Source organism: Protopterus annectens, chromosome 16.part0 (assembly GCF_019279795.1).
Source record: "Protopterus annectens isolate FY-2018-M chromosome 16.part0, PAN1.0, whole genome shotgun sequence".
Taxonomy (NCBI): Eukaryota; Metazoa; Chordata; order Ceratodontiformes; family Protopteridae; genus Protopterus; species Protopterus annectens.
In genome coordinates, this window is record NC_056750.1 from 853,983,440 (window position 1) to 854,006,751 (window position 23,312).

At 43.9% G+C, this 23,312-nt stretch overlaps 1 protein-coding gene across 3 annotated transcripts in view; it reads left to right on the forward strand.

The window, feature by feature from the left end:
* TOX4 (TOX high mobility group box family member 4) overlaps positions 1–23,312 on the forward strand; it is a 966,801-nt gene that overhangs the window by 784,206 nt on the left and 159,283 nt on the right. For 2 of the 3 annotated variants that reach the window (XM_044057879.1, XM_044057881.1), the window contains one exon: positions 11,368–11,549. In XM_044057879.1, the coding sequence (XP_043913814.1) occupies positions 11,368–11,549 (182 nt within the window). The remainder of the gene's footprint in view (positions 1–11,367; positions 11,550–23,312) is intronic. The other variant, XM_044057880.1, reaches the window with a different exon arrangement.

The following is a 23,312-nucleotide window of genomic DNA, read 5'->3' on the forward strand; positions in this document are numbered from 1 at the left end:
TGATCCTCCTTTATTCTCTCATCCGCTCTTAAGACAGTTCCTCAGAGGGGCTAAGAATATAAAACCCCCAAGGAAGCAACCAGTACCTGCTTGGGACCTCAATTTCATTTTAGAAAAATTGACCCTGCCTCCATTTGAGCCAGCTGCTTCAACAGAACTGCAATATTTGTCATGGAAAACAGCCTTCCTTCTGGCTATCACCTCAGCAAGCAGGGTTTCGGAACTACAAGCCCTCATGGCTGTGCAACCTTTCATCATTTTCCATCAGGACAGAATTTCCTTACGAACCAACCCTTCCTTTATGCCAAAGGTAGTATCCAGTGTAGCCTCGAATCAGGCTATCCACTTACCTACTTTTTATCCTAATCCACAAAACAAAGGGGAGAGACTACTACATTCCTTGGACATTCACAGACAGCTTCGTTATTATTTGGACAGTACAAAGCCATTCAGAAAATCAGAGCAACTCTGTGTCCTATGCTACAGATGCTCAAGGAAAGGCCATTTCCAAACAGACAATCTCAAAATGGATAGCCCACTGCATATGCTTTTGTTACTCATTTCATGGAAAAACTGTGCCTTCAAGCATCAGATCCCACTCCACCAGGGCCACAGCTACCTCTGCAGCTTTCCTCAGGGGGGTTCCTACCAAGGATATTTTGGAAGCAGCCACTTGGAGTTCTGTGCACACTTTCTCCAAGCACTATCACCTACCACTATACTCTAAATCTAGAGCTCTTGCAGGGCATCATTGCTCCTCCTAGTTCCACTTAGTGCCTGCCACCCCTTTTTAGCTGTGGGATTCTACCCATCTGTTATGACTGCAGCTGTATGCACGATGAACATAGTACAGTTTTGTACCTGCCATGTAGATGTTCGAGTGCTAATACAGCTGCAGTCCAGGTTTCCCCTCCCTCCTTCCCCTCCTGGGACAGGCCTAATGACAAAACCTCCTCATACAACCTGATTGGGGTATTCTTTTATGGTGTATTTGCTTGCAACTATTGTTTTTTGATTATATTACTTTGCATTATTACATAAATTTATGTTTTGCCTTCCTTCTGGGGGCACCTGACATCTGGGGCAAGAAAAACTGAAGAAAATGGCATCTGCTGGTTCTTTTATACCCCTGCCGCACTGACGTCAGGGAAGAAGCAACGACAACCGACGCCGGACCTAGACTTTGGAATTCGGCTGACCAAGGACCCGCCTGACGGCAGGATAACCCATCTGTTATGACTGCAGCTGTATTAGCACTCTAACATCTACATTTATGGTAGGTACAAAACTGTACTATACAGTGGATGATCTGGAGTTGAGGGAGAAGTAGCTGGTGAAGTAGTTCAAGCCAGTTAAGGTGTCTGAGTGAGAGACAGTGATGTGACTTGTAAGTTTGATGTGCTGCAAATATGGCTCCCTTGTTGTAGGTAGATTCAAGTTTGCAAGGAGTATGGAGTTGAGGCAAGTAAGAATTTGAGAGCCATAAAATAGACTGGGTAGGAGGTAGGCTTAAGATTTTAGCTTCACTGGTGAGAAACTTTGTTGCGGTAGAGGAGCCCCGGTTTCTGAATAGCTTTCTTGATGCAGTTGTTAATGTATAGAGCGAATTTAAGTTGGTCGTCAATGATGACACCAAGGAGTTTAGTAATGGTTTCCACCTTGATGTGTGTGTTATTGAGGGACAGGATTGTGAAAGTAGGTTTAATGTGGTTGTAGTGTTTAGGAAGAAAAAGCAGTAGCTGAGTTTTTGGGGGGTTAAGGATAAGCTGGTTATAAGAGAACCAGTTTTCTAATGAGTTAAAGGAAGTCTGTGTTCTAGAGATGAGTTTGGAGGGAGAGTCAACAAGCAGAGTCATCAGGGTATTGGACCATTGATGACTGAGGACAGGAAGAGTAAAGAAGTTTAGTGAAGATGTTGAAAAGTAGTGACCAAGGAAGGAACCCTGAGGGACACCCATTTTAACTGGGAGAGGAGGGGAGAGTGCAGATTGCCGCTTTACTGCCTGAGATCTGTCAGTGAGGTAGCTGGAGAACCATGCAAAAGTAGCAGGTGAGAAGTTAAGGTTGGTTAGATTGTGCAGAAGGAGAGGGTGAGAGATGGTGTCAAACCTTGAGAGATCTAAGAATAGGCAGGAGACAAGTTTGTTGTGATCTCTGACAAGGGCTTATAGTATTAAGGAATGATAATAGGGCAGTAGTAGTAACTATACTTTGGTCTAAAGCCATGTTGAGTAGGTGTAAGCAGATTTTCAGAGTAGGTGGTGCATAACTTGTTTATGTATGCATTTTTCTAGAATTTGAGAGAGGATGGCAGTTGGTCTAAAATTAGTGATGTCTGCGGAGTTTACCTCCTTTATGTATTGGTAGAGTGAAGAATCGTTTCCATATGGAAGAGACTTTGGAGTCTGAAATGAGCGGTTCATTAAGATAGATACAGGGAGAGCAAGAGAGTCAGCAGCTAACTAAAGGAAAAGGGAAGGAATGCTGTCGGTAGAAGCTGAGCAAGGTTCATAGGTTCATAGTTTCATAGATTAGTACTAAGCTAACTGCCCTTGAGCCATTTTAAGCTTAGTCAATTATCCCTTTTGAGACTCAAACCCTGCACCTTGTGTTTGTAAGGCAAACACCTTAACCATTAGGCCACCCTCCCAACCTCCTGGTTTAGAAAGTAGGGATTTGATGTAGCTAGTGGGTATAGGTTTGAGGGGAAAAGAATTGGATGAAAGTATAGTGGGATTTGATAGAGAGTGGTTAGAAATATTAAAGGTAGATGAATTGGCACTGGGGTTAATAGTTTGGATATAAGTTCAATGAAATGTGTGTTGAAGGTGGAGGCAGTATCTTTGGGAATGTTATCAGGTCAAGGAGTGGAGGAGCAGGGACCAGCAAGATGTAGTATGTGGTTTGAGTTCCAAAATTTGGGGGGGGGGTTAGATTTCAAGGCTGAGGGTGGATTATAGTAGAAGTCTCTCATCTTTATTATGCTTTTTGGTCTGATTTCTAAGTTTTTTGTATTTTATTAAGTCTGCAGGGAGCTTTGTTTTGGTTCATGTTTTGCATGCTGTCTCTCTATTTTTCATTAGGATGCGGGTGGAATTTGATAGCCATGGAGAGATGCATTAGATTTAATATGGACTGTGCGAAGTGGGGCAAGTGACTCTAGAATACTGAAAAAGATGGAGTTGTAAGATAGGACAGCATCGTCAAAGGGAAGTTGAGTAAGGAAATTCCAGTTAACATTAGAGAGAGGAGATTTAAAGGTGTCAGGGTAGAAGTTAGTAAGCTTGCAGCATGTGATAAATCGGGTCTATATCAGCATATTGAATGCTGAAAATGCCGAATGCAATTTAATCGAACTGAAATGCTCGAAATCTCAAAACAGCGAACTGACGGAACATCAGTTTCTTTCCCAGGGAAAGAAATCCGTGTTCCATGCAAAAAAAAAAATGTCAATACTTTAAACACTGACAGAAGTGGGGGGGCTATGCCCCCTACACCCCCCTACTTAAATATACCAACTCTGAGACCGCACCACAGTGGAGGAAATAGCAAACTCCAATGACGGCCCACCAATTTCTTTCCCTGGGAAAGAAATTGATGTTCCGTCAGTTCGCTCTTCTGAGATTTCGAACATTTCAGTTGGATTAAATTAAATTCGGCATTTTCAACATTCGAAATGCTGATAGGAACCCGATAAATCTATGCTGTTTAGTAAAGTGAGGGATCTAAGTACTTTTATTGGGGAGTGATCACTTAGTGTGTTGGGAAGGGTTTCAGGGTTGTGATATTTAGAGGGATGAGAGACTAGAATCCAGTCGATAAGGGTGCTGTGTGTGAGAGTTTTTGGTATAGGTGACGTCAGTGATAAGTTAAAGCCATACAGGTTGATGTGTAAGGAAGAATTTTGGGGAATTTGGGATGCAGAGTTTTAACCATTATTGACATCACCAAGAATAATGGTTTCATTCGGAATATGTTGAGAGAAGTAAGAGAGAATGTTTTCCAGCAGTCGTAAATTATCCCCTGTGGGGAATGTAGATTGCTACTATTGTGATGGTGGTATGGGTGTTAAGTAGAAGGTCTGCTGTCAGTAATTTCAGCAGCGGAAAAGGACAGGATAGTTTTATTAGGAGTTGTCAGAGTAAGGTGGTTAGAGTAAACAATGGCAACTCCACCACCCTTTTTCTTATGGCAGTCCAGGTGCAGTGTACTATATCCAGGAGGGAGAATGTCTTTGTCATGGTGCTGGAGTTTTAGCCAAGTTTCTGTTAGGGTGATGACATCAGTGGTGTGGCTTGTGATCCAAGCATGAAGTTCCCTAACCTTACTTCTTGTGTTTGAGTAAAAGGAGATTTGTTTGTTTTGGGGGGCAGAGGTGTACAGGTTAGTCGGGAGTATAGTTATCAGTGGAGTTGAGTGGGACCTGGATTGGGATGAATATCTCCTGCAAGTAGAAGAATTAGGGTAGTAGTGGCAGTTATATTTGTAAAAGTTTTATTTTTAGGGAATATTGTGCATGTAGGTGGGTGAGTTTTGATTTTAGGAAGAGGAGTTTCAGTAGAAAAGATATAAACAAAAGTAGCAAATGAATGATAAGGAGATGAGGTATCCCTAGTATGAGGTATTGTAGGAACTTTGAGAATAGGAGATAACTGGACCAACTGGGTCAACTGACCATGTTGCTTTGCCAAGGATGGTCTGCATCTTTCCCCTCTTGACTTTCAAATACTGGCTAAGGCTGTGTCCGACCCCATAGTGCCTTTTTTAGGCAATGCCAAATTGACAAACCTACTGACATAAAATCAACTCAATATAACCTCAAGGTGTTACTGTTCAATGCCAGGAGCCTAAATAAAAAAAAAAAAAAAAATACGCTCCCTCCGAGCCCTCCTCACACTCTAATATAGGTATCTGTGCGGGTCTATATTATAATACCAAAAATCCTTTTAAGCGAACATGAAAACACAGACATGTATTGCGTGAACCATTATGTCAAACATACAAAACCGCGAAATTCAAGAAGTCGAAATGTCGTGGTTGGCCTGTCTGCAGTACAGCTCCGTAAGGTAATTGTGCGATAGTTATGGACCTTAGGGTTAGGGTGCGGGTTAAGGTAAGTGCATAGATAGGTAATGTATGTAAGGTTTAGTGTAGGGTTAGACATAGGGTTTTGGTGCTTTACTTTAGGGTTAGGAGTAGGGTTTTGGTTAGTGTATGTATATGGTTTATTTTGTTTGGGTTTGCAGTATGTAGTGGGAGGTGGAGTTGGCTGACTATGGGGATTCGAATTTTTGTATTTCGTGGTTTCGTACGTTTGACAATCGCGGTTCGTGCAATACGTGTCAGTGTTTTCGTGTTCGCTTAAAAGGATTTTCGGTATTATAATATAGACCTATCTGTGCAGCTACTGAGATATGGTTTAAAGCCTACATAAAAAAAAAATTAAAAAAAAACTACACTCCCTCTGAGCCCTCCTCACACTCTAATATCGATATCTGTGCAGCTACCAAGACATGGTTTAACGAACTGATAGGATTTCTTTGTTTTCTTCAGGGTGCTGGCTTGGAGATCATCTGAGGGTCTAGCTCATATGCATGACCTTTATAACCCGACGCACACTAGCTGAGGCCGTACTTCTGACGTACACTCTAAGGAGGGTAAAGCTTTGGTAGCTTGACCAGATGTCAGTGAGAAAAACCCATCTGTGATGAATACTGCAACAGTGATTTCAGTTAGGGCATTTACTGTTAGGGGTAAGTTCTTAGAAAAAGGCAACAAAAATAAACTAGGAAGCAAGAACAAAATGACAGACAGTCCCCAAAAGCAGTCGAAATGTTCGAGAACACAGCAACACTTTATTCCATTAAGAGCTTTTCGTCTAGCTGGTAGCAAGACTACTTCAGATCTGAAGAAGTCTTGCTATCAGCAAGACGAAAAGCACTTAATGGAATAAGTTAAGTTCTTACACAGCTGCCCTGTCAGGATGCAGAGAAGGAAGCAGCTGTTGCTCATCAGTTTGGATGTCGGAGACATTTGATCTGGTACAGTGGCCATTCCTTGAGCAAGTATTAGTTTAGTGTTCACTCTGGCTAAAAAGTAGGTGGCTACTTAGACTTTGGTCACAACAAGAACGTTTACACACACTGACATTTTGCCTACATTTACCAGCTTTGATGCACCATAGAACACAGAGACAGATGCCAGTAAATTTCTCTAGTTGGGTGCAAGTAGTTAGAAATCTGTGCATCAGACTTGTCGGTTATAGCTTGTTTCTAGTACTTTGACAGTAAAATGTTAGGCTTATTTTTATGGATGTAATTGAGCAAACTGATTTTGTCATTATCCATCAGCTATTAAAGTAGTTAAAACTGCTTTGCTGCCCTTAGGAATGTAATATAAACACCTTACAGATTGTTGGATAAAGTCACTCAATGAAAAGCAAATGCATTTACCTTAGTTTACAAAAAAGGTATTTGCATTAGGAAGAGCTTTTTTTTTGGGGGGGGGACTACTGAAGAGCAGCTGCCCAGAATGTCAAGTCCTACATCAGTGATGTAGCCATTAGTGTAAGGGATGGACCTCCAGATTGAGGCTGCTGCCCAGAATGTCAAGTCCTACATCAGTGATATATCCGTTAGTGTAAGGGTTGGACGTGTAGAGTGAGGCTGCTTCCCAGAATGTCAAATCCTACATCAGTGGGAGGTCCTGTAGTTTAAGGGATGCAGCTGTATACATGATTGTAAAGCATTTTTGTGAACAATTCTGCATAGACAGTGGTGGTCCCTGGGTTTGGGGCAGCTTGAAACTTTGACAGGGTATCATTTAATAATAGGAAATGCCTTGGAATAATTTATAAAAGTTCATGGGCTAGCTGGTATCCTAGGTTTTACTTTTATTTTTTATGCAGCAGCTTTATGGTCTGCCTTGACCAGTGGGAACAGGGGATTGCAACACTGCCCATGTTGATAAAGATTTAGTGGATATATGAACTAGCTGCTCCAGGGTATTTGTGTTAAAGTCCAGGAATCTTTAGGCCTTACATGTATGGCGTTATGTATAATTCCCAGGTTATGGTGGGGTAGTTGAAGTAACCCATGACTGTGGTGTTGGGTTCAATGGAGAGTGGCTCCATTTTAAGTTGTGTAGTTTTCCTGGGACATAGAGGGGGACCTATAGCTCCCAAGGGTATGGAATGGGACTTTGCTTATGGTGAGTTGTAGGTGGAGAACTTAAGTACGTCCTACTTGACTAGCCTTGAAGTGCATTTGGTTTCGATGTAGATTGACACCATCTTGTGTATTCTGCAGTAGCTGGTCTAAATGTATGGATGTATTGTATCCCTGCACCACAGTGGTGCTGTCCGCAGCTTTAAACAGTCTCTACACAGACTTTTACATTCTCCAGGGTAAGAAGAGATTGAAGGTAGTAGATATTTGTGCTTGGACCTGTGGCATTGATCAGTAACACCTTTAGATTATCCTGGGTTGTTTTAGCTCTGTTGGATGGTTTATCAGGTTGATGATGCTTAAAAATGGACTGTGGTGTGGACAAAGTTTTAGGCAATATTCCGAAAGACTGTAGTGGATAAATACAAACCATCCCCAGTGAAGCAGCATGGTCGGTCAGTGATATCTCCTTAGGGTAACAAATTTTGTATCGTCCTTGAATGAGCCCATTTATTATGCAGTTATATTCTCAGAAGTCAGAATGCTAGGCTCAATCCATCCTGGGACATGCAGTTTGAGAGTGCCATCATATCTGTTTCGATGTAGTCCATGGAGGCATGTTTCTCGTTATTTATGCCCACATGGACTATCATATTCGTATTAGTGGTTTAGCGACCTGAGTGAATGCATGATCTGGCAGAACCAGACCCCAAATAGGCATTTGATCGTAACCCTCTCCTTGCTTAGCCTGGCGAGTGGATGGTCAGTATGGCCACAGTTAAGTCTCCTGTGGTCCAGATAATGGATTGTGTGGTTGTCGACATTGAGCTTAGAATTGGAGTGAGGTGTGGCTGATTGTTATGATTTCTGTTGCTGCAGTAGTGTTTCTGAGGGTATACTTTGTATGTGATTTCTGCATCTGGGAGGCCTTTGAGGTTTAATGGCTCAGCATTTGAGGGTGTTTGTCCTTCAATGTGTGCAGTAGGTATTTTGTTGTGCGTTTGACAACCTGTTTGGTACTTGGCAGTTGTTTTATGTGAGAGCACTGCCTCCAAAGGCTGTGTACAAGTATCTTACACATACTATATCAGTTTGTTTGAGAATTAGACAGTTGGCAGTAAACCTGACACTTTCTAGTGTTTCAGGATGCCTAATTCTACCAAGCTGGCTATAGAGAGAGAAGGAAAATGCATATCCATGGTTTCAGGGATCTGTGCAATAGGCTTCAGTGGGAGTGCTACCAAGGCAGTATTTAGGGCTGTAAAGCAGTGGAACCTACATGGTATTTAGGGCTGTGAACAGTGCCAGACGTATTTGCATCTGTGCTACTCTTGTGTGTAACCACTGTGTGGGAAAAGGGAGGTTCATAGGTTCATACTAGGCTATCTGCCGTAGGGCATTTATAAGCCTAGCCAGAGTGTGTTTGGCTTTCGCCACCCATTTTAAATTAATTTTGCTATGCCCTTTTTCGAGGTTAGTATACTGTGCCTCTGTCTAACAGTGACACAGAAGTGATACCCGGGGTAAACCTACGATCTCCCATCCACTCATCAAGATTCCTCTTGAAGAGAGTCAATGAGGGACTCTGCCTAACCTGGACTGGGATTTTATTCCAGAGTGAAGGGAGCCTCTGGGTTATGAATCTGTCCCTCCAGCATGTCCTATTTATTTCTGTGCTGAGGTTCAAGTCTCTCGAGCGCGTAGCTCGATGGGAAGGGATTTGGATTTTCTGAGGTGCAGCATGTCCATTAATTCCGGGTTGGACATGGCTTTATACGTCAGGCACAGATCGCCTCTGAGCAGGCGGTATGCCACTGAGTAGAGCTGGAGTTTCTTAACCGGGCAGCATATGGCATCTGTTTGAGCCCTTTGATCCTCTTGGTGAGGTACTTTTGGGGTCTTTCCAATTGCTGCAGGTGTCTGGTAAGGTACATCCCAAAAGGGGCATTGTACTCAATTATGGGCCTGATGAGGGATGAGGAAAGAGGCACGATGACCTCTCCTGATCTAGATGTGAATCCCTTCATGATTAGGTGGGCTATATAAAATGTTTTTCTAACCACTTTGGCCACGTGGGTGTCAAATGAGAGATTGCTATCAACTTGGGTCCCCAGGTCCCTAATTACTTCTGTACTTAATGGAGGTGTAATTTGTGGGCACTTTGTTTTTGCCAAAGGGGATGACTATACACTTTTTGGCGTTTAGCTTGAGGCCATGGCTCTGGCACCAGTTGTCTGTTTCTATGAGGCCCTTTTGGAGGATGCTTGTGTCAGCTGGAGAGTCGATTATGGCGTCCAGTTTGCAGTCATCTGCGAACTTAGTCAGCCACAGTCCTTCCATGTTGGCCTGTACCTCCGAGAAATATATACCGAACAAGAGAGGTCCCAGGACTGAGCCTTGTGGGACACCACTTGTAACTGGTTTGGAGTCTGACATGGCTCCAGCAATTCTAACCATGTGGGTTCTGTCCTTGAGCCAGTTTGCAACCCATCTAGTGACATAGGGGTTTATATTTAAGCTGGTGGGCTTATCTATAATGCCCAACTGGGGTATTGTTTCGAAGGCTTTTGCGAGGTCCAGGTAGGCTGTGTGGACCACCTTCCCCTCGTCAATGGCCTTGGTGACTGTTTCAAAGAAATCGACCAGGTTTAAGAGGCAGGATCTGCCCTTAACAAAGCCGAACTGGGTAGGATCCAGTGTCTGTAGGTCCCCAATATCTTTATTTATGAGGTTCATGATAAGGTTATAGCTGATTTTATTTGGATTTTAACCATATTGTAAGGAAGATAGTCTAAATCTGATTTCAGTCTTAAATTCAAGCTTTGAGTCTTGGAGAGGACATTCCTAGTTTTGATTTTTCAGTGACAAATTAAAATGAACACGAGATGAGAATGGGAGGAACTTTCAAAGCTCAATTTATAATAGAGATGACAAGTCGAAAGCCACCAAGTTTAAAAAACAGAGCAAGGAGTGAGAGAGTGATTGGAAAGAAATAATCAGCAGAGTCTCAAACATTGCTTGGAGTGAGAGAGTGATGGGAAAGAAATAAGCAACAGAGCCTCAAACATCGCTTGGAGTGAGAGAGTGATTGGAAAGAAATAAGCAACAGAGTCTCAAACATTGCTTGCAGTTAGTTGTTGCAGGCCTTGAGTCTTATCAAAGAAAACAAGGCCACAGATATAGTGTGTGTATTTAACTATTACTCTAAAGAAAATGACCAATGAAAAAACAAGTGAAATGTGACGCCTAGGTAATTAAGTGCCTCTCTCTCACGTTAAACCAAGTCACTAGGCCAAACAGTTCTCAAAACAGAAACAACATGATTCGATCTGAAGTTAAGAAGCCATGCTATATAGAGATGTAATAATGCTGGAGTGGGGGTCTTGCCCCCTTGCCTTTCTATCAAACAAAAAAATGTTTTTGTTAGAAAGGCAACATTGTGTTTTGCTGAGCTTTTTTTTCATTTTATAGATCGCTGTTTATGAATTTGCCCTTTAATAGGGTATTCATTTGTATACTCTTGCATCTTTGGCAATGATCTAGAAAACTGGCAACTAAAATAGGCAATAGTTAATTTTATGTTTGAGATGTATACTTTGGGAGCCTGTGTAGAATGGAATAATTTGACTCGCAACCATATTAGTTTGTCATGAAATGGAAAGAATTTGTTCGCGATAATTTGTTTCAACACAATATAAAAAATTGCTCTATTGTGTTGTATCACAGCAATAGCTGCTTGGTAAGCTATTTTTTGAGTTAGCTGAGTTGGGAATTGTGAGGAAGGGAGGACCTAAAGATGGCAGGATGGTCAGCAGAAAGACTAAAATTGGAAGAGATCCTTGGAAATTGATGATAACTTCAGAGATTACAAAACGTTTCCTTAAGGCTGACAACTTTTCTTTGTTATTGCAGCTTAAATGGCCTCATGTGCCAGGTAATTTCAGTGTTACAACTCTGACTCGAGTATTTGGAAGTGTCTGTTTGGCATGGAGTGCTTGCTCGGGTCACTGTGTGGTGAGCACCATGTCCGTTTAGTCATAATAGGTGAGCCTTGAGGAGAGTAGCTTAAAGCCTGATAACTCCAAGAACAGTAGAATTGAAAAAAAAAATGTTTTATTATTGGTATTTACTTGTGCACTCCTCATTCTTCAGTGTTTTTTGTCAAATATGCACCCTTATAACATAATTCCTCTGTTTGCAGCAGGTTGATCCAGCTTCTCAGGAGGAAGTAGAGCTAGTTAGCAGCTCTCCCCCACCAGCAGCAACCAGGACAGTCTCACCTGAACCTCGCTGTGTGCGTGCAGGTTGCACTAACCCTCCTATTCAGAGCAAGGATTGGGATAATCAGTACTGTAGCAGTGAGTGTGTTGTCAGTCATTGCAGGTAAGTCAAATGTTTGCAGATTTGCTGAGTCTCTCTATTTTTTCTCATTTGAATGTAAATTGGATAGGAATAAAGCACTACTTTAAACAGATGTAGAGTTTTAGCTCCTTATCAGGCATATGAACTGCAAGCTGCAGTGGTCAGTCAGCTTCTCTATTTTGTGCTGTACCTTTGTGCAAAACCCTTGAGTTTGCTACTGTTTACACCGTTTGTCAACATGTTGCTGTTTAGTGCTGCATTTTTTCCCCATGCCTTTGAATGGTGTAAGCTTTAGACTAACGCTGCTTTAACTTGGGTGATGCTTCATATTGGCATTAAATGGTAACTTGCACTTCATGTAGTGAAGTTAAATTTCAGGGAATTCATGGGTTGGCAAGGAGAAACTGAAGGAATACAAAAAGATTATAGGAGCTTTTGTTCTTTGCAGGGTTTCTGTCCCTAGCTAAGTAAGGTCTTAGTCTCTTCACTCTTGCCTTTCCACGTGATGTCACTGCATCAGTAAATCATAATGTGCGCCTACTTTTGAAGTTATGTTCCATAGGTGTACTTATCCCCTGCCTAACAGTTTTGTAATGTGCAAATTAACAGTGGTGCACATCCTCCATAAAAACAGCTTTTGCTCTCTTCCACAATCATTTATTATAGCATTCTAGCTGTTAGAAACTGTTTCTTATTCGTGAGCATCTCTGAGTCTTTCAGATATCTGTTTTAGTCCTTGGTTTCTGCTGTCATAAATGTTTTATCACTATTTATGTCCTCTTATTCTAATGTTGCATTGTTCTGTACATGAGAGATCCTCTGCCAAGGGCAACCAGACATCCAGCCAGTGTACACGATCTTTTAAGTACTGTTAATACACGAGATGTCTCACGAATAGGAGTACTTCAGCCATAAAAGCAACGTCCACACGTACAATCCTCAGAACTTCTCCAAAGGGTATCTTCATTCGTTGGATCTGTTCACCCGAGTCATTTGCTACTGGTCCAGTTTTCAGATAAGTGCCCCATTGGAGTTTTTCTTATTTTCCTCTTTTTACTGCTTTGTGTTGAGGGTTTCATGTCATCCAGGAAAAGCAAGTGCTAATGTGGGGGAGAGATTCCACACAAGGATAGTCACAACCTGTCTCTTCTTTGGGGTCTACAGATGACCGTACATCTTGCTCTGTTTGCCAGGCCTTCATTCCTAGGACCCTACATATAAGCTGTCTTTCATCCCTTTAGATTTATGTAGAAAATCAGTGACAAAGCTTTTAGCTAGGGGCGTTTCGGAGGGTACATCTGGGATTTTTGTAGAGCCTATGTTGGAGGAAGGCCAAAAAGCCAGGACCTGAATCTTCAGCTGCTCCTCCTACCTCTGATGTTTCTCTCAAGGTTGATGAAGACCCAGAGATCCATCCGGTGGTTTGCTTGGATTCTTTGCTGGGTACCATATTGGATGCCATCAAGGAATCCACCTTAGGCACGTCCTTGGAGGCAGTGAAGATGTTTGCATAGCACTGTCAGGGAGAAGCAAACCTTGTTATTTCAAAAGGCCCTCGGATACTAGTTAGAGAGGATATTCCAACTAATATTCAGTGCAAGCCCACATCAGGTCTCTCCATTTTTCATCAGGCAGCTGTGCAGTTAAAAAAGCAGAAAACCAAGCACATTTCTGCATCTAAAACTCCGCAATCTGATTAGGAAACTTTCTCTCACAGCTTGCTTAATGCTTTCATGGTTGTTGAGCTTCCTTCACCTGATCCAGTTTTTTCCTTTAACTTCTTCCCCACTCAAGAGAATTAGGGTACTGGAATCATCTGAGGGTGAGGGCTCTTCTGAGGATGAATCCTTGGCCTGTTTCACTGAAATTCCACCCACCCACCCCCATTGAATATGCTTCCCCTGAGGAAGAGTCTAATGGTGCAGATTCTCCAGTGAAAGAGGTCATAATTTGGGGAAACCTTAGCTAAAATGAGGGAATTCTTTAACTGAGACTGCTCTCAGGTTTCTGATGTGCAGAAAATGTATGCTCTTTTACAAATGAACTCTCCCTCTGCTAATAACTCCTGTCTTACCAGCCTTTTTGGATCCTTTTACTTCAGCATCTAAGACCCTAGACTCTCAGGCCCCCTGCCCCTAAAAGGCCTGATTGGTTTTATATGGTGCCAGATGAGTGTAAATTTCTTTACGATGTCCTTCAGCAGATCCTGCAATGGTTTCCGTTGCTTCTGACAAAACTCCAGACTATTGCCATCCACCAAGCTTCTCCCTTCTGATTAGGAGACCAAGACTATGGAAAGAATAAGGAAAAAAGTCTGTACCTCTGTCACATTAGCTTTCATAGGTTCCTAGGTAGGTACTAGGCTATCGGCCCAAGAGCCTACGTAAGCCTAGCCAGCAAGGTTCCATAGCTTTACGTCACCCAAGAAAGTTATTTTCCTGTGCCACTGTCCAGCAGATACACAGAAGTGATCCCGGGGTGTATTTCCTATTTCTCATCCACTCATCAAGATTTTTCTTGGAGTGCTAATGAAGAACTTTGTTTGACATAGATGGGTAGCTTGTTCCAGAGTATAGGAAGTCTCTGGGACAAGAATCTATCCCTCCAGCGTGTCCTGTTTATTGTGGTGACAAGGATTAGGTCCCTAGAGCTTGTAGCTCAGAGGGATTGGGCTTTCTTTAGGTGTAGCATGTCCAACAGCTCTGGATTTGACATCACTTTATATGTTAGGCAGAGATCACCTCGGAGTAGGCAATATGCTACAGAGTAAAGCTGGAGCTTTTTGAGGTGGTCAGTGTAGAGCATTTGTTTGAGTCCAGTAATCCTCTTTGTGAGGTACTTCTGTGACCTTTCCATCTGCTGCAGAATTCTTGTGAGGTACATTCCAAAAGGGACGTTGTACTCTATAATGGGTCTGAGTGATGAGTAAAGGGGAACAATGACCTCTTTTTTTCCTGGATGAGAACCCTTTTATGATGAGATGTGCCACGTAGAAGGACTTCTGACTATTGTGACGATGTGACTATCAAAGGAGAGACTACTGTCCACCTGGGTCCCAAGGTCTCTTATCACGCATTTGGTGTTAAGCAGATTGCTGCCTATGTGGTAGTTCATGGGTACAGAGTTTTTACCAAACAGGATGACACTGCACTTTTTGGCATTGAGCTTGAAGCCATGGCTCTGACACCAGGCATCTGTTTCAGTGAGGCCCTTCTGTAGAATGTCTACATCATTTGGGGACTTGACTATGGCTCCTAGTTTGCAGTCATCTGCGAACTTAGTTGGCCAGAGGCCTTCTGTGTTAGCCTGTACTTCAGAGAAGTACATACCAAACAGGAGAGGTCCCAGGACAGAACCCTGTGATGCTCCACTTGTCAGTGCTTTTAATTACCAGAGTCATATGACCAAATATGTTTTGGCTCTTCTTTCTCAAGCAGTTCCTCACCTCCCACAGTCCGATGTTAAAACTTAGCTGATGTCTCTCTTAGGAGCTTCTGCTCAGGTAGCTCACCACTCCATTAAATGCAGTTATGAATGTGATTTTGATGTGATTTTAATTTTTGATTACTATTTATGAGATTTGGACATTTGATTGCTTAATTTGGATATTGATTGGTTAATGTAGTTTCTAGTGAGTATTTAAGGGACTGTTTAAGTTTTACTATGTATTATCTGAGGAAGTTCCATTTTAAACGAAAAACACAGTGAGAAAGTTAAGCGTTTTATTTTATGTATTTATTAAAGTTGAGTGCTTCCAGTCACATACTGCAACTCCAGGCACTTCATTTTGACTGTTTTAACATATTTTGTCTTGCCTGTTCCAAAATTTCAGAGGAATTACCCTCTAAGACTTCTTTTGTTAGAAAACAAACTCATCTTCCCACTTCTGAAAAAGGAGTTAGGACAGTCTAAGGCTCGTCAGCCAGTTCCTGCTCGGAAGCCGCCTTTTCCAGACAAGCTGGGTAGTCTGCGACTACCACACCCGCTCCTTTTTGTGTACATCTTTCCCTGTCTCTCTCTCTCCCAGTTTGGGAAAATATTACTCAAGACTCATGGGTTCTTTCTGTTATCAAACAAAGGGTGCTTAGTGGTCTGGAAAACTCCTCCATTCATGGGCATTCCTGAACCACCTAAAGACTAACTGCATCAATTTCCACAGGTGCTTCAGAAGTTGCTCCATCAGGGAACACTTCAAGAAGATGTCCTTCAAGGATGCATCTGCAGTCCTTACAAATGGGTTGTCCTGTCGTCAGGCAGCCCTTCGGTCGGCCGGATTCCAAAGTCTGGGTCTGGCCTCGGCTGGTGTTGCACTTCACCCGACGTCATAGCTGCAGTTATTCGGGTATAAAGGCATCAGCCGACGCCATTTTCCTCAGTCTTTCTTGCCGCGTGGCGCCCGAAGCAGAAGCTGTTCGCAAGTGCCGGTCGGTCAGAACCAGAGATTACTACTTCTACTCCGAAGACTTCTATAAAGCGATTCCAAAGTCTGGGTCTGGCCTCGGCTGGTGTTGCACTTCACCCGACGTCATAGCTGCAGTTATTCGGGTATAAAGGCATCAGCCGACGCCATTTTCCTCAGTCTTTCTTGCCGCGTGGCGCCCGAAGCAGAAGCTGTTCGCAAGTGCCGGTCGGTCAGAACCAGAGATTACTACTTCTACTCCGAAGACTTCTATAAAGCTAAGTACCCCGTTGGGGACTCTTTCTTGCCTCAGCCGATGTCAGAAAAAGTGAATAACTGTTTAACTTGTGGGAAACAAATACCTCATAAAGATTTCCACTCTTACTGCTTACCTTGTTTAGGCCCAACCGACGGACACTTAGACGTCGGTTGGAATTTGCTGAGGAGTTTTTCGGCTCCGATTTTGCTTACATTATGCCGTCGGATCCTCCGACTACGCAAATATCTAAAAAGCGCAAGGAAAAGGACCGACACTCGCGGTCTGCGGTTTCGGCCGAAACCGCGGTTAAGCCAACCGTGAGTGTCTCGGTTTCAGCTGAAACCGAGCTAGCGGTTCTTCCTTCAGCCGAAAACTTACCTCCTACCGAGGCCTCTTCCAACCTGGTGGAATCGGCTTCTGATATCCCTCCTGCTCTTGCAGTTTCTCAGGAATTATCTGACACTATCCCCTTGGATATCTCTACCCCTGCACGTGGAGCTGCTAGGCCACCTGCATCCATGTCCATTAAGGCCTTTGCCAGGGCTAAAGCAGCTAAAACTACTAAATCTGTGCCTGCTAAGACCCCCTCTCACAGGCCTAGCTCTAGTTCACAAATGCTTAGTCTAGCAGAGGATCTCATTTCTTTAATCCGGGGATCCCAACCTCAACCAGACAGGGCCTCTCACCCACCTCCAGAGAAGAGGCCTAGAGCAGAGCCCCCTGTGCCAGTTTCTACAGATGATTCCTCTGATGATTCAGATAATACAAACCCTCCAGAAGCTTCCTTCTCCCCTTATGAAGACTCTGATGCTGAAGAGTCCATTCCTTGCCTCTCCGCCTGAGGAATTTTCCTTTGGGGAAACCTTGCATGCTATGAGGGAACAATTTCAGTGGCAGGGCCAGGATTTTTCAGACTCTAGAAAAAGGCTTAGAACTTTTCTGCATTTACCACAACATAGGCCTTTAGCCATACCTCCAGTTCTCTCTGTTGTAGATGATGCATTTAATGATGCTTGTACTGCTCCTGATTCACTACCTCCGGCCCCTGCTAAGCCCGATAGGTACTACAGGGTCCCGGACACGCATTACCATTTGTATAAGGCTCCTTTTGCAGATCCAGAGACTATCTCCCAGGGTCCTAAGGCTGTAGCAGCTACCTCTGCCAAAAACCCCCTCCCCTCTGAAAGGGAATCCAGGTCCTTAGAGAGATGGGGTAAAAAAGTTTACACTTCTGCTACTCTTTCAGCTAGGGCCTTGAACTGTCAATTCCACATGATCCAGTATCAAGAATTTATGCTAGACCAGTTAACCAAACAGCTGTCCTCAGACGAACCATTAGACAAAAAATCTGTTCAGGAAATGGTACATAACATTCAGCAAGTCAGTAACCATTCCTTAAAATGTGGCTATGATGCACTGGAGGCTTCCTTTAGATCAGCCATGACTGGCACAATTATCAGAAGGCATGCATGGTTAAAAGAGCAGGCCTTACCAGACCATGTTAAATCAAAACTACTCGATGCTCCCATGGACAAGATCAATTTGTTTGGCTCTCCTGCACAACAGGTGTTGAAGAAGATGGAAGAGAAGGCAAAATCTGTCCAAACAGTGAAAGATTTCTTGCAGGTCCAACCTCCAAGGTTTAACAGGAATTGGCCCTCCAAGAATTGGTCCTTTCCGGACTCCTCCAGAGCTCAGAGAGGCAGGAATAGGCGTTCAAGAGGCAGAAGTCAATCCAGGGGTGCCTACAGGGGACGCCAGTGGCAGGGTAACAACCAGCGAGGTGCAGCCACAGACACAGCCACCACCACTACAGGACTATCACAGTGACTTGGCTCTAGCAACGCCTACCAGGGAACAACTAGAAGCACCCTTGGGCGGGAAGCTAGCTTTATTTTCAGTAAATTGGCATTACATCACAAGAGACAAGTGGATTTTGCAGACAATAGACCAAGGTTACAGGTTTCACTTCCATACTCTACCAGGGAAGAGAGGAATGCCAAACCTACCTCCAAATCAAAAGGCAGAAGCTCTAAAACAAATAGCTCAATTATTAAGAATGAGAGCTGTGGAAAAGGTACCATCTATGGAGCAAGGACAGGGATTTTACTCCAGACTCTTCCTGGTACCAAGAAAAGAAAGCAAATGGAGACCTATTCTCGACCTGTCCGCTTTAAACACCTTCCTCATTGTTCCAAAATTCAAAATGCTGACCCTACAGCAGCTTCTTCCCATGCTGGGCAAGGAGTCTTGGCTGGTAACTCTAGATCTCAAGGAGGCATACCTGCACGTCCCCATACGACCAAATTGCAGAAGATACCTCAGATTTCTTGCAGGATCAGAGCATTATCAATTCTCAGCATTGCCCTTTGGCTTATCTACTGCGCCCAGAGTGTTCACGAAATGCCTGGCATCAGTAATAGCTCATTGCAGGCTTCAGGGAATCCAAATCTACCCTTACCTGGACGACTGCCTGATACAAGCGGACAACAAAAACAAGCTAGCAGAAGACTTGAAAAGGGTCATTTACCTGCTACAAGCCCTGGGATACACAGTCAATATAAAAAAGTCAAGGCTGATACCATCCCAAAGGATAACCTTTTTGGGTGCAGAGCTGGACACATCGAGACAAATGGCATTCCTAACAGTAGAAAAACAGGAGCAACTCCCTCTCTACTTCTTGGTATTAACAAAGCAGAACCATCTAACAGCAAGAAAAGTCCTGCAAGCCTTGGGTTTCATGGCATCCTGCATAATATTGGTTCCACACGCCAGACTGCATATGAGAAAGTTACAGTGGTACCTAAGGAATTTATGGTCTCAGCACAAGCACAGCCTAGAAACCCAAATTCCAATAATTCCATGCCTGAAGCAAGAATTCCAATGGTGGGCTCAGGCCTGTCAATCAAACAAAGGATTGCCCTTCCACAACACTCAACCAAGCCAAACCATCACAACGGACGCCTCAGACCTCGGTTGGGGGGTACACATGCTGGACAAGTGCATACAAGGTTTATGGACTCAAGACCAGCTGCACCTACACATAAATCAAAAGGAAATGCTGGTAGTACAACTGGCAATTCAGGCTTTCAGACCATTTCTTCGACAAGGTCAACTGTTGATAAGGACAGACAATACCACAGATGTCCTTCATGGATGCATCTGCAGTCATAACAACTGGGTTGTCCTGTCGTCAGGCAGCCCTTCAGTCGGCCGGATTCCAAAGTCCGGGTCCGGCTTCGGCTGATGTCGCACTCCACCCGACGTCATCTCTGTTGGTCTTCGGGTATAAAAGCATCAGCCGACGCCATTTTCCTCAGTCTTTCTTGCCGCGTGGCGCCCGAAGCAGAAGCTGTTCGCAAGTGCCGGTCGGTCGGATCCAGAGATTACTTCTACCGAATACTACTTCGAAGACTTCTAAAGCTAAGTACCCCGTTGGGGACTCTTTCTTGCCTCAGCCGATGTCAGAAAAAGTTAACAATTGTTTAACCTGTGGGAAACAAATACCTCATAAAGATTTCCACTCTTACTGTCTGCCTTGTTTAGGCCCAGCCCACGACGTAGCAGCCTGTTCGCCTGTGCTTCTTTCAACCGACGAACGCTTAGGCGTCGGTCGGAGTTTGCAGAACAGTTTTTCGGTTCTGATTTTGCGTACATTATGCCGCCGGATCCTCCGACTACCCAATCTACCAAAACGCAAAGATAAAGACCGACACTCGCGGTCCGCGGTTTCGCCGAAACCATGGTTAAGCAAATCATGAGTGTCTCGGTTTCGGCGAAACCGAGAAAACTGATCTAAGTACAGCTGAACCTATTCCTACAACTGAGGCCCCTGCTACAACTCTTGAATCGACCTCAGAAATTTTACCCACTACGGTGGTTGACTTATCAGACACCATCACGTTGGATGTCTCTACCCCAGCACGTGGTGCTGCTAGGCCTCCAGCAGCCATGTCCATTAAGGCCTTCGCCAGGGCTAAAGCAGCCAAGACTACTGAAACAGTGCCTGTTAAACCCCCCACATCCAGGCCCTCTTCTAGTTCCCAAATGCTTACTTTGGCAGAAGATTTAATTTCTTTAATCAGAGGATCTCAATCTCACCCAGATAGGGCCTCTCAGCCCCCAGAGAAGAGACCTAGGGCAGAGCCCCCTGAGCCAGTGTCCTCTGATGAATCTGCTGATGAATCAGACATTACTGACCAGCCAGAGGCTCCCTTCTCCAATTTTGAAGATTCTGATGCTGAAGAATCCATTCCAGCTGCTTCCCCACCAGAAGAATTCTCCTTTGGGGAAACCTTGCATGCCATGCGAGAACAGTTCCAATGGCAGCAACAGGATTTTTCAGACTCCAGAAAAAGACTTAGGACCTTTCTGCACCTCCCACAGCACAGGCCCTTAGCTATACCTCCTGTTCTCTCTGTGGTGGATGATGCTTTCAATGATGTTTGCTCCGCTCCAGATTCTTTACCCCCAGCCCCTGCCAAACCAGACAGATTTTACAGGGTGCCAGATACTCATCACCACCTTTACAAGGCCCCACTTGCACACCCAGAAACTATATCCCAGGGTCCCAAGGCAGTAGCCGCGACCATAGCTAAAAACCCTACTCCTTCTGAAAGGGAAGCAAGGTCATTAGACAGATGGGGTAAAAAGGTCTACACTTCAGCTACTCTCTCAGCTAGAGCTTTAAACTGTCAGTTTCACATGATACAATACCAAGAGTTTATGCTTGATCAGTTAACTAAAAAACTAACCACTGATGAATCTCTTGATAAGAAATATGTATTAGAGATGGTAAATAACATACAACAGGTTAGCAACCATTCCTTAAAATGTGGCTATGATGCACTGGAGGCTTCATTTAGATCAGCCATGACAGGCACAGTGATAAGAAGGCATGCATGGCTAAAGGAACAAGCTTTACCGGATCATGTTAAAGCTAAGCTGCTAGATGCTCCTATGGACAAGACAAGTTTGTTTGGTACACCTGCCCAGCAGGTTATGAAGAAAATGGAAGAAAAGGCAAAATCTGTTCAAACTGTTAAAGATTTCTTGCAGGTTCAATCCCCAAGGTTTAGCAGGAACTGGCCTGCCAAAAATTGGTCCTTTCCTGACTCCACAAAATTTCAAAGGGGCAGGAATAGACGCTCCAGAGGCAGAAACCAATCCAGAGGAGGTGCCTACAGAGGACGACAGTGGCAAGGTAACAACAGAGGCACAGACACAGCCACTGCCACTACATCAGCACAACCACAGTGACTTAACCCTAAATCCGCCTACCAGGGAACAAATAGCAGCTCCTCTAGGCGGAAAGTTAACCTTATTTTCAAGGAACTGGCACTGCATAACAAAAGACAAGTGGATTTTACAAACCATAGATCAAGGTTACCGGTTTCACTTCCACACTTTACCAGTCAAAAGAGGAATGCCAAATCTACCTCCAAATCAAAAACAGAGGCTCTACGCCAGATAATGGAGTTAGCAAACATGAGAGCTGTGGAAAGAGTGCCAACAGCAGAGCAAGGAAAGGGGTTCTATTCCAGACTATTCCTAGTTCCAAGAAAGGAAAAAAGTTGGAGACCAATTCTCTACCTGTCCACCTTAAATACATACATCATTGTCCCAAAATTCAAAATGCTGACCCTACAGCAGCTTCTTCCCATGCTGGGCAAGGAGTCTTGGCTGGTAACTCTAGATCTCAAGGAGCCATACCTGCACGTCCCCATTCGACCAATCTGCAGAAGATACCTCAGATTTCTTGCAGGATCAGAGCACTATCAATTCTCAGCATTGCCCTTTGGCTTATCTACTGCGCCCAGAGTATTCACAAAATGCCTGGCATCAGTAATCGCCATTGCAGACTACAGGGAATTCAAATTTACCCATACCTGGACGACTGCCTGCTACAAGGGGACAACAAAAGCAAGCTGACAACAGATTTACAAAGGGTCATTTACTTGCTACAAGCACTGGGATACACAGTCAATTTACAAAAGTCAAGGCTGATACCATCCCAAACAAGGACATTCTTGGGCTGAATTGGACACAGTAAAACAAATGGCATTCCTGACTACAGAAAACAAAAAGAACTTCCTCTTTACTTCTTGGCACTAACAAAACTGAACAAGTTAACAGCAAGAAAAGTACTGCAGGCCTTGGGCTTCATGGCATCATGCATAATCTTGGTTCCATTTGCCAGACTACATATGAGAAAACTACAGTGGTACCTAAAGAATTTATGGTCCCAACACAGACACAGTCTAGAAACAGAAATCCCACTAATTCCATGCTTAAAACAGGAGTTCCTATGGTGGGCTCAGGCATGCCAGTCAAACCCAGGCCTACCCTTTCGCAGATGTCAAGCAAGCCAGACCATCACAACAGACGCTTCAGACCTAGGATGGGGCCCACATGCTGGACAAATGCGTGCAAGGATTGTGGACACAGGATCAACTTCACCTGCACATCAACCTAAAAGAAATGCTGGCAGTAAAACTTGCAATCCAAAAGTTCAAACCATTTCTCAAGGAGGGCCAGTTGATGATAAGGACAGACAACACCACAGTCATGTGGTACATCAACAAACAGGGAGGCACTCATTCATACCGCCTATGCAGAATTACCTTGGAGCTGTGGACCCTGGCACTCAGCTACAACATCCAGTTACAGGCAATATTTGTACCGGGGAAAGACAATACTCTAGCAGACATATTAAGTAGAACCACTTCGGATGCCCACGAATGGAAGCTGCACCCGGACATCTTCAAGACCATCTCAAAGAAATGGGGAATGCCACAGATAGACCTATTCGCATCACCTCTCAATCACCAGCTCAAAAATTCTGCACAAGGACATTCCACCCACTAGCATGGAAAGTGGATTCGCTCTCCTTCAACTGGAAAGGCCTAACAGCATATGCATTCCCACCTCTTCCTTTGATACACAAGGTACTACTGAAAATCAAGGAAGAACGTCCAAGGATAATCCTGATAGCTCGAACTGGCCAAGACAACACTGGTACCCACTACTGAGGAGCATGTCTCGAACAATATGTGGCCAATACCCTGATGCCTTTGATGTTAACTCAGAACAACTACAGCATCATACATCCAAACCTAAAAACGTT